At 40.5% G+C, this 12638-nt stretch overlaps 1 protein-coding gene across 2 annotated transcripts in view; it reads right to left on the bottom strand.

Moving 5' to 3' along the window:
* LOC149173152 (protein-L-isoaspartate O-methyltransferase-like) overlaps positions 1-11866 on the bottom strand; it is a 106249-nt gene extending 94383 nt beyond the window's left edge. The window contains exon 1 of one of the 2 annotated variants that reach the window (XM_089424515.1): positions 11527-11866. In XM_089424515.1, the coding sequence (XP_089280641.1) occupies positions 11527-11787 (261 nt within the window). In that variant the 5' untranslated portion in view covers positions 11788-11866. The remainder of the gene's footprint in view (positions 1-11526) is intronic. The other variant, XM_089424516.1, reaches the window with a different exon arrangement.
* Between the last annotated feature and the right edge of the window lie 772 nt (positions 11867-12638).

Here is a 12638-nt window from a genome sequence, read left to right as displayed (position 1 = left end):
CAATAATACCTCTATCCGAAGACAGATATTCCAGCAAATCAACAACCGGATGATCAAACCCCACAGTGACTCTGGTTATTCCCTATGCTGGACAGCAAAAGCTGCTCCAAGCACTGCGCTGGAACTACATCACTCCTCCAAGAGCTGCATCACCCTCTCCTGGCTCAAAGTCTATTGATCTGCTCCCAATCTGCCCCATAGAATCTCCCCAGCATTGCCTCTGAGGCCCAGCATCAGCCTCTACGGCTTCCGCGTCAGCTTTCTGCGTCCTCTACGTCAGCCCTTCTAGGGCTTGCGCTGCCTCTCTATTATGTATTCTTCAACCTCGGATGAAAATCCCTTGCTGAACTGCCCCTCACTGCAACTCTGATCACTAACTTGATTCCTCATAAAACCTCGCCCCAGAAAATCAAATTCTTTGATCATTTGGTGTCTCCAACTTATCCTCAAGCCTCCTCTTATACTTTTCCCATTGACGAATCAACAACCGAGATTAAGTCCCTAATCAAAGGCTAAGATTAGAACTAGCTTGATCCTCATCACTTAGAACTTTCTCACCCATATTTTATTAATGATGATGATGATGATGATGATGATGGTTAACGTCCACTGAGACCAAATTGGTCTATCGGACCTATAATTTTCTTAGTTTTTAATTATCTGGCTCCTCGTCTTTCTTGGCGAGATTGGTGCTGTAGTTTTCTTTTTTTTCTCTACGGTCTTCCAACATTAATATTTTTATTTTCCAAAGTTTAGACTTAGGAACCCATTAAAAATATTAATTATTTTAATAACTCCTCATCCGGGTGGAATTTCTCCAAACGATTTCTGGGTCTTGGAGATCTCATGTGCCTTAGCCTCTCCACCAATTTTCAAGGCTAGAGCACATCAGATGCTACCCAAAATCAACATATTATTCAAGAGAAAATTCTAAATACAAATCTAGGATACTCAACTAGCAATCCTTTACATAGAAAATACTAGACAAAACACTGGTGAAATGATCTCACCCTATCATTAGAGAATCAATGATTGATCCTTCAGCTCTGGAGGCTCTGCATCACCCTCTGATGGCTTCTGCGCAGAACTACGTCACCCTGAGAAGCTTTTGCGTCACACCTATTGCGTATTACGCTACCTCTCTGCTCTGGATCCTCTGTTGGCTGATCAATCGACTTTCTTGCCTCCTAAACTCACACCTTGGCTTCTGGCAACTGAACTTCGAATCCCCTTTGCAAAAACTCAACTTCCCCTCACTAACTGCGATGCCTTTGCGTCAGCACTGCATAGGCCAGCGTCAGCCCTCCTCTGGACGTCTTTCTGTCCCCTCTGTGCCTTGTATTCTCCGGAAATTCCTTCTCCCAAATTCTCACTGCCCCTCTGTTGCAAGATCTCCCCATCGACTTTCCTCCTAAGAACTTTTCACCTCAAAATATTGATTTCCTCAATTTCTCTATGTGTGTTTCTAAATGAACCCCAAGCCTCCTTATACTTTTCTCATTGAGACTTCAACAAATGAGATTAAGTCTCTAATCAACGGTTAAGATTAAAACTTGACTTGATCCGCCTTCTAAATCATTCTCGCCCATATTTTGATTAATACCCATTAATACTTTAATTTTCCTAAGTTTTGACTTAGGAACCACATTAAAATATTAATTATTTTACCAAACGGTTTATGGGTTCTTTAGAACTCATGTGTCTTAGCCTCCCCACCAATTTTCATGGCTAGAGCACATTCGATGCTACCAAAAACTAACACTCCGTCTTAGCAAGGAAAGTGCTCTAGCAACCATGTCCAACTGCATGTTGCTCTGTCTCTTAAGCATCTCCTTTCCGCACTGTTGTTGCCACCAACACTATGATGTTGCTGCTACTGTATTGCTACAACATGACACTGCCACTGCCACTGTTGCATCTATACTACAGCTCCCTCTGCATCTGCTGCTAACATTGCCACTACTGCATCTATACTACAACTCCCTCTGCATCTGTTGCTAACATTGCCACTGCTAGCTCTGCACTGCATCATTTCCAATTGCTACTGCTCAACAATGGAAAAGCATCCAAAATAAACTAAACTTAATTGTGTTCAGCATAATACCATGAATGTTGGAATCTCACTGCTCTAGTCTTCAACCCTCTGAATCCTCTGCATTGCTACTTGTGAAAATTCCTAGACTCGAAGGAACCCCTACTGTAGCAAATCCGAATCTATTTCACCTACTTGATTTTTAAATTACATTCATAAAGTTATTCTTTTGAATACTGAAGCAAATTACTTCTACACCCTACACTAATTAAATATTTGATCTCATGAAACAGAAAACAAAACAAAGAACAAGATACATAGGACACTTATTTTTGGACACAATAGTCCATGGAAAAACCCAATGCGGGAAAGCCAGTGCAGCAATTCTGAGGGTTTATTATTATGCAGGAGAAATATCTGAATACAAATCTAGAATGCTCATCTAGCAATCATTTACTAAGAAAATACTAGAAGAAAATCTAAGTGAGTTTTACCTCACTTCACCTGGTAGAATTCTGGATGATCCGGCACAAGATTGGATAACCCCAGCTATTTCTGTGTTGGCCCTGCGTAGGCCCTGCATCACCTCTTCTGCCTTTTGGGTAAGCTATCCCAACTGTTATGGCAATTCCACCTGTTCCTGATAGTTCTGGATTCTGCGTGACAGTCAACTTTTTAGCTCTGCACTGACCCTTTTGGCTCTGAGTCAGGACTCCGTGGGCCCAGACTGGCGCAACATCAGCCTTTCCCAACTACCGCACTACCTCTTTGCAAGCTCTCTTCGCCTCTATCAGTGTTCTCCAAGAAGTCCTTCTCCCGGATTCTCACTGCCGCTTTGTTAATGAATGATCACTTAGTCGGAGTTTCTCAGCATCCTAGCCCCAGAAATCGAACTCCAGATCAATTCTCTCTCTCTCTTTGTGTATTTCCAAATGAACCCCAAGCCTCCATTTTATACTTTTCCTGTTGAGTCTTCAACAGTCGAGATTAAGTCTCCAATCAACGGCTAAGATTAAAACATGACTTGATCCGCCTTCTAAATCATTCTCACCCATATTTTGATTAATACCCATTAATATTTTAATTTCCCTAAGTTTAGACTTTAGGAACTCCATTAAAAATATTAATTATTTTAATACAATACAATTCAGGTGGAATTTCAACCAACGGTTTCTGGGTTCTTTAGAACTCATGTGCCTTAGCCTCTCCACCAATTGTCAAGGCTATAGCACTCCCGATGCTACCAAAAACTAACACTCCCTCTTAGTGAGGAAAGTGCTCTAGCAACAATGTCCAACTGCATGTTGCTATGTTTTTGAAACACCCCCTTTCTGCATTGTTGCTGCCACCAAAACTGTGCTCCTGCTACAACTGTACTGCTACCCATGACATTGCCACTGCCACTACTGCATATGTACTACAGCTCCCTCTCAAACGTTGCATCTGCTATGCTGCTAGCACTGCCACTACTAACACTGCATTTGTACTGCAACTCAGTTGCTGAGAGAAGCAACTGAAAAAACATCCAAAATTAGTTGACTTAACTGTGTTCAACATAATACAATGGATGTTGGAATCTGACTACTGTTGATTCTGACCCTCTAAATCGTCTGTGTTGTTGCTACTCTTGCATTGTACCAACTGCATTGCAGCTAACTTTGCTCTGCGTTGTTGCTGACTCTTGCAATGTACCAACTACATTACGACCAACTTTGCTCTGCGTTGATCAATCTCTGGTCCCCAGCTACTGCATATGTCCTCCAAACACTCAACTGCACCATCTAACACTAAGTCCATCTCGTTATTGCTGAATCTTGGGCTCCCGTAGCAAATAATTGATCCAAGAGGTGGACTTCTCAAGGATCCTGCCCACATGTAGTCCTCCCAACTATAGCTCATGGCAATCTCATCCTCGTCAATCTTTGCTGAAGCAGCCTTAGGATCATGTTTCTCATCCTTGTCCTTTTTCTTCAAAGGACAATTAGATGCATAATGGCCCAACTCCCCACAACTGAAACATTTCACCTTCGAAATGTCCTTCTTCCACTTTGGCTTCTGTTGTCCCTTCAATGCCAGAGTTGCATTCTCCTCCTCCTTCGTCTTTGTGCCACTCACACTGCTACCATTGAGGTTGACCTTCACTGGCTCCCTCCTTAACTCCTCCTGTTGAAGAGTTGCCCACATCTCCTCCAATGAAGGTAGTTTTTCCCTGCCCAATATGCTTTGGATGAAAACTTGTCATTCATCCGAGACTCCATTCAGAACTATCCTCACCATTGCGATTGGTTGAGGAGTGGACCCCAATGCAGCAAGCTGGTCTCTAGTGTCCTGAAGACGTTGAAGATAGAAGTTCACCCCTTCTCCTTTCTGCATCAAGGTCCATTGCAACTTCTGCTCCTAATACATCTTTTGTTGTTCGGAAGAGCCTTCATACATAGAAGACAAGGCTTCCCACATCACTCTAGCTGTATCCTTGCCCTGCAAGTGTGAGACCACATGATCTTGAACTCCATCGAGAATGAGCCTCTTTGCCTTCCCCTGCTCAGCCTTGTACTTCTTCTTTTGATCGCTGTCAGCAGGAATAGCTACAACACTTTTAACACAGACCTCGAGATCATATTCCTCTAGAACAGCTAAGATTATGGTCTTCCATATGACATAGTTGGAAGCTCCTTCCAACATGTCCTGATCTCTAAGCCCATGCGATGCCATCTCACCTGATTGTCGAACTGACTCCTCTAGTCACTGCTTAGCTGCTTAGCAAGTGAGAAATTCGAACTTTCTGGCGGAAAGTTTTGAGGAGAAAAATTCCCCTTCTACGTGTCTTCATTCTTTTCCAACGGATTTCTGCCCGGCAGAAACTGCGCCCTTCGCTCTGCGTCACTCCCTCTGCCTCTGCAAACTCATGAACTGGAACTCGTACCTCTCTGTCGTCTCACTCAGAGAGAGATTTCCTCGAATCTACTTTCCGGCAAGGACTGCGCAATCCCTTTAAGGGGATTCGAATTGTTGCCAAGTGCAGCTTTCGGCCTCACTGCTCAGCACTGGATCTGCTCTTCCTGTTTCAAAATCAATGTTCTGATATCATGTGAAAATTTCTAGACTCAAAGGAACCCCTATTGCAGCAAATATGAATCTACTTCACGTACTTGAATTTTAAATTACATTCATCAAGTTATTCTTCTGAATACTGAAGCAAATTACTTCTGCAGACTACAGTAATTAAATATTTGATCTCATGAAACAGAAAACAGAGCAAAGAACAAGATACATAGGACACACTTATTTTTTGACACAATAGTCCCCAGAAAAACCCAATGCAAGAAAACCAGTGCAGCGGTTCTAAGGGTTTATTATTATGCAGGAGAAATCTCTGAATACAAAACTAGGATGCTCATCTAGCAATCCTTTACAGAGAAAATAATGGCAGAAAATCTGAGTGAGTTTTACCTCACTTCACCCGGCAGAATTTCGGTTGATCCGGCACAAGATTGGCTAACCCCGACTATTTCTGCGTTGGCCCTACGTAAGCCCTGCATCACCTCTTCTGCCTTCTGCGTTAGCTATCTCAGTTGTTCCAACAGTTCTGCCTATTCCCGACAGTTCTGGATTCTGCATGACAGGCAGCTTTTTAGCTCTGCGTTGGCCCTTCTGGCTCTGCGTCAGGACTGTGTGGGCCCAGACTGGCCCAACGTCAGCGTTTCCCAGCTACTGTGTTGCCTCTCTACAAGCTCTCTCCGCCTCTTTGTCAGTGTTCTCCAGAAAGTCCTCTTGGATTCTCACTGCCCCTCTGCTGCTGAATGATCACTTAGTTCGAGTTTCTCAGCTTCCTAGCCCCAGAAATTGAACTCCAGATCAATTCTCTCTCTGTGTGTATTTCCAAATGAACCCCATGCCTCCATTTTATACTTTTCCTGTTGAGACTTCAACAGCCAAGATTAAGTCTCTAATCAACAGCTAAGATTAAAACATGACTTGATTTGCCTTCTGGATCATTTTCACCCATATTTTGATTAATACCCATTAATATTTTAATTTCCCTAAGTTTAGTCTTATGAACTCCATTAAAAATATTAATTATTTTAATAAAATAAAATTTGGGTGAAATTTCACCAAACGGTCTGGGTTCTTTAGAACTCATGCACCTTAGCCTCTCCACCAATTTTCAAGGCTAGAGCACTTCCGATGATACCAAAAACTAACACTGCTGACTTCTGCACTATGCCATTTGCACTACTGCCAACCTTGCTCTGCGTTGATCAACTCCTGGTCTCGGGCTACTACATCTATCCTCCAAATAATCCACTACATCATATGACACTAAGTCTATCTCGCTACCGCTGAATCTTGGGCTCCTATAGCAAGGAATTGATCCAAGAGGTGGACTCCTCAAGGATCCTGCCCGTATGTAGTCCTCCCGACTACAGCTCAATATCGCCCCATTTCCCTCCTGGAGATGCATGGGCACCAATGTTGCAAGAAACGTCCCCCCCCAGATCTAACCCCCGAAACGCGATCCGTACGAATGCGTGGGGGAAGCACCTCCCGAAACACGCTTCGGAAAAACCGGAACGTGTTTTGGCACTTCCTGGAAATTTCAAGTAGCGTCTGCCTGAAACGCGTTTCAGACGACGCTTCGGTGCTTCCTGGAAATTTCAGGAAGCGTTTTTCCTAAACGCGTTTCGGTTTTTCCGAAATGCATTTCGGACGACGCTTCAACCGTACAAAGCGTCAAGCTTCCGAAAAATAATTATAAAAAATGCAACAAAATATATATATATATATATATATATATATATATATATAGCAAAAAAAAAATATAAATATAACAGATGCTCCCTCATGGTAATGTTAAATTCTTAAAGTAAAAGTGACATTCTCCTTTATTTTTCATTTTCATCCTTTTACTTAAATTTTTAACATTACCATGAAATGACTCAGGATGTTTGAGAGTGGTTCCAGCCTCATTGGACTTCATATGGAGAAAATAGAATTTCATATCCTATTCAAAATTTAGCAGACTTAACAATTTTCAAGAATTCAGGATCAATGGGATTGTGGCATTTCATTAGATTATATCAAGTATGAAGGTATGCGATTAGCATTTAATCAAGAGCACCAAGCCCTATATGTACCCTAGTGTTGGTGGTGTTAATTGTTGAACTCCTTTGTCACGCCCTTAGCAAAAAATTACCTTTCAATCAAGTCAAAATCATCGATCAAGCATGTTAAGCTTTTTCTACCATATTTTAAGTCTTGGATTAGGTAGTTTGATCAAAATTGGGCAATGTTGACTAATATCCCTAGACAATCGAGGTAGAGGCAAAGGCTAGACAAGAGGAGAAGAATCTAGATTCTAGATGGTTGATGCATCTAAATGGTTGATGCTCGAATAATTAATCATTAATGTACAATGGATGCTATATCTATCTTGATTTATGCAAAAATATGCATGTTTTCATGTCTTCTACAACTAATTTGGTATTTGGGATGTTTGTTTTGAGTATAAATGCAAAAAAATATAAAATATATATATATATATAGCAGACGCTTCGCTTCCTAGTTTTTTGGAAAATGATGTTTCCACAGACCCTTCGCTTCCTAGATTTTTGGAAAATGACGCTTCCACGTCCCCGCTTCCAAAAAACATCCCCATTTCGTCCCCGCTTCGTGCAACATTGGTGGGCACTCATGGAAAACTCCTCTTCGTCAATCTTTGCTGGAGCAGCCTTAGGATCATGTTTCTCATCCTTATCCTTTTGCTTCAAAGGACATTGAATGTAAAGTGGCCCATCTCGCCACATCTGAAACATTTCACCTTCGAAACGTCCTTCTTCTGCTTCTACGTTTACTGTCCCTTTGATGCTATGGTTGTGTTCTCCTCCTCCTCCTTTGTCTTCATGCAACTCCCACATCTCCTCCCATGAAGGTAGTTTTTCCCTGCCCAATATACTTTGGACGAAGATTTGCCATTCATCTGAGACTCCATTCAGGGTCGTCCTTACCATCGCGATAGGCTGAGGAGTCGATCCCAGTGCAGCAAGCTGGCTCTGGTGTCCTTAAGACGTTGAAGATAGGAGTTAACTCCTTCTCCCTTCTACATCAATGTCCATTGCAACTTCTGTTCTAGATACATCTTCCGTTGTTCGGAAGAGCCTTCACATAGTGAAGACAAAGCTTCCTGCGTCTCTTCGACTGTATCTTTGCCCTGCAATTGTGAGACCACATGATCTCAAACTCCATCGAAAATAAACCTCTTCGCCTTCCCTTGCTCAGCCTTGTACTTCTTCCTTTGATCATTGTCAGCAAGAACAACCACAACACTCTTGACGTAGGCTTCGAGATCGTACTCCTCCAGAACAGCTAAGATTCTGGTCTTCCATATAACATAGTTGGAAGCTCCTTCCAACCTGTCCTAGCCTCTTAGCCCATGCGATGCCATCTCACCCAACTATCAAACTGACTCCTCTAGTCACTGCTCAGCTGCCCAGCAAGTGAGAAATTCAAACTTTTTTGGCAAAAAGTTCTTTGAGGAGAAAATTCCCCTTCTATGTGTCTTTTCTCTTTCCTGACGGATTTCTGCCCCGGCAAAAACTGCGCCCTTCAAGCATTGCGCTGAGGCTCTGCGACACTCCCTCTACCTTTGCAAGCTCACAATTCTAAAATCATACCTATGTCGACTCTCTCAGAGAGAGATTTCCTCGGAATCTCTGCTTCTCGGCAAAGACTGCACAATCCCTTCAAGGGGATTCAAATTGCTACCAAATGCAGCTATTGGCCTCTCTACTCAGCGCTGGATCTGCTCTTCTCTGTTTCAAAATCAATGCTCTGATACCATGTGAAAATTCCTAATCCTCAAGGAACCCCTACTGCAGCAAATCTAAATCTACTTCACCTACTTGATTTTAATATGCATTATCAAGTTATTCTCTGAATAATGAAGCAAATTACTTCTGCAGCCTACACTTCTTTAATATTTGAATACATGAAACAAAAAACTGAGCAAAGAACAAGATACATAGAACAATTATTTTCAAACACAATAGTCCCCGAAAAAACCCAATGCGGGAAAACTGGTGCAGCAGCTCTGAGGGTTTATTTATTATGCAGGAGAAAATTGTAAATACAAATCTATGATGCTCAACTAGCAATCCTTTATAGAGAAAATACTAGACAAAAGACTAGTGAAATGATCTCACCTTGTCACTAGACCAGTGATTGATCCTTCAGCTCTGGAGGCTCTGCGTCACCCTCTGATGGCTTCTGCACAGAACTGCGTCACCCCTCCTAGGTATTACGCTGCCTCTCTACTCTAGATCCTCTGCTGGCTGAGAAATCGACTTTCCTACCTCCCAGACTCACACCCTGGCTTTCGGCAACTGAACTTCGAATTCCCTTTACAGAAACTTGACTTCCCCTCACTGACTACGTTGCCTCTGCATCAGCAATGCGTAGGCTAGCGTCAGCCCTCCTCTGGACGTTTTTTTGTCCTCTCTCTACCTTGTATTCTCCAGAAATTCCTTCTCCCAGATTCTCACTGCCCCTCTGCTGCAAAATCTCCCCAATCAATTTTCCTCTTGAGAACTTCTCACCTCAGAAAATCGATTTCCTCAATCTTTTTGTGTGTTTCTAAATGAACCCCAAGCCTCCTTATATTTTTCTCGTTGAGACTCCAACGGCCAAGATTAAGGCTCTAATCAATGGCTAAGATTAAAAGTTGACTCGATCCGCCTTGTAGATCATTCTCACCCATATTTTGATTAATCCCCATTAATATTTTAATTTTCCTAAGTTTAGACTTAAGAATCCCATTAAAAATATTAATTATTTTAATAAAATACAATCCGGGTAGACTTTCACCAAAATTAATTATTTTAATAAAATACAATCCGGGTGAAATTTCACCAAACGGTTTCTAGGTTTTTTAGAACTCATATGTCTTAGCCTCTCCACCAATTTTCATAGCTAGAACACATCTGATACTACCAAAAACTAACACACTCATCCCCTCCTCCAAAGCCATCTGTGAGATATAGATTCAACTTCATCAGACTTCTCCCCTCAGCTCAAGCAGTATACAATCTCAGATCCCCTATAAAGCACTCCCAGCTCAACCTAGTGAGCAATGGTATCTTTGCACATACTTACCTTCCAGTTTCAAATCCGGAAAGGAAAATTAAGAGCACCACAGCCAAAGAGTATGACTCAGCGATTAAAGACAGCATTTTCCATTCAGTGACAAGATGGTCTCCAAAGAAGAAGATAGAGAGGAACAAACAGGTAAATAAAGGATTAATGATTTCTTTGCAAAGTCCACATAGAAGAGATTCAGTTGCCTCCAGTCATAAGGAAATCACTTTCAAGATTTACTCTGTTTTTACATAATGTACTGTTTATTTATCTTTCTGGGAAGACAGTTTTGGCTTTTAACATTGCATAGAATTTTAAGTAAAATACATTGTAGCATCTTTGCCTCAATTTTCAAACTTTCTTATAGGTAGAGATCAACTGCTCTAACATTCATTTCTCTGGCTCCTTGCCGGATATTCATCTAATGATAAAATCTTATTCATTGTTATTCATTTTAAAATTTTGCAAAGATGTTAGTTCACGATTTCTCCAAATTGTGGCAAAAATTAGAGTAATGATACCTAAAATCATTCCCAGGATTTACAAAAATCATGAATGAACCCTTCGTAAAATTTCAAATGAATAACAATGAGCAAGATTTTTTCATTACTTTTACCTTTGTAATTCATCTTGATTTTCCCAAACTACTGTAACCGACATTGAAATCTTTAAAAGGTGTAGCACCATTGAAATTTTCTTCCTCAAAAATGCAGATTTTAATCAAAATTAGTTATGAGCTATTTGGACAGAATCCTGTGAAAATGGCCGATTACTCGGTAAAACTGAAGCTTTACTTACAGTCAGTACGAGGTAAAGAAAAAACAACTGCTGAATGGCAGTACAGATTCCTTTGAATATTTCTAAGTTCAAATACTATATAGGTTTAAACTCGGTTAAAATTAGTTAAAAAAATAATCCGATCAAAAGGTCTCATAGACTATTTTTTAGTGTCATGGACTTTCATTTCATAAAACTAGAAATCTCTCAGGCAAAAGATAATCGAATTAAACATCGCCCCTAAAAAGATAATCGAATTAAACATCGCCCCTAATTTGGCCCCTAAAAAGAACAATTTATCCAGCTTCTTCGGACAAGCGACTAGAACAAATTTATTGAAGCAAGACATATATAACTAATAAACTAAAACAAAATTCTTGAAATAGGTGCCAAGATATTTAAAACAGTAGAATTGAAAATATTCAATCAAACTGAAGGACATAGGATAAACTTCCCACACACTGCACTGCAAAGCATTACAAAAATTCTCCTAAATAACGCGCCAATAGTGAACAGTAACGAATTCAAAATTATAATATGACAAAGAATGGCCGTTTAATTGAAATATTAACAGGAAATAGGCGTACCTCCATTCTTTGAACGAAAGGAAGCTCGAAACGAAGATTATTGCCTATATTTGCAGCGAATACAGTGCGCCATAAGCGAACTTTAGGGTTAGGAAAAGTCGGCAATCGCAGTCGGTGAGTGAAGAAATAACAGGGCAGAGAACGCAACCCAGACGACGCCAGCATTCCAGAGAACGTATATTTATATATGCAGTAGATGAATACAGGGAATGACGAGGATCTGATTGATGCGCGATGGCGGTGAACGATTAAATTATCCATATGGCGCTTGTGATGCTATTAAAAAATATAAGAGATGTATAAACAGTGAATATATGTTGTCGGCAGTACATATCCAGTGGACGTCTCGAAGGGCCCGGAAGATAACGGTGTCGGAATCCATCTCGGCATAGAAAACAGGGTGAAAGCATCCACGTGTCAAGTTCCACGCGGCAAGACAAGGAGGTAGAGTGGTTAATCGGGTATAGTTTAGTAATTGCGAGGGGCTAGTATTTTCTTGCGCTGGGATGGAATTAACACTTTGGATATATTCATTTATGATTTTATTCAATTAATTTAGTAAATTGGAAGTATTTTAAATTGGGATATATATATATAAAAGTATTTTCTTGCGCTGGGATGGAATTAACTTTGGATATATTCATTTATGATTTTATTCAATTAATTTAGTAAATTGGAAGTATTTTAAATTATATATATAAAATGGTAGTAATTTATACTTCTTTAAAAGAGATTATAATTTATTTAGTGAGGCGTTAGTGGAGAAGTTGGGAGTGTTTATTGTGAGGTTTCATATGAAATGGGTCGAATACATCAATCAGATGAAGAAGTAATATGTCACATAGAGTATTTTTAATTTTCTTTCTATGAAGAGTATAGCCATAGCCAGAATGACTTGATAGCAGAGATCAAAGAGAGGAACAGGAATTTCCTCCAAAATAAACAGAAAACTAGACTCTCTTCAAACAATTACAATTCTTTCACCAAACTCTAAAGAGCCAAGACAAGAAAATACCCAATAAATCCAAGACAAGGTATTGTTACCCAAAGGAACAAAAATCACATCATAATTTAAACCAATGCCATTCATGTAATTACCAGAGACCACATCA

The sequence above is a fragment of the Pinus tabuliformis genome, chromosome 4_2 (assembly GCF_031772625.1).
Source record: "Pinus tabuliformis cultivar Carrire ecotype Pingquan chromosome 4_2, CPIR1, whole genome shotgun sequence".
NCBI lineage: Eukaryota > Viridiplantae > Streptophyta > Pinopsida > Pinales > Pinaceae > Pinus > Pinus tabuliformis.
Note: the sequence above shows the minus strand (reverse complement) of the source record. Positions and strands in the feature narration are given on the sequence as shown.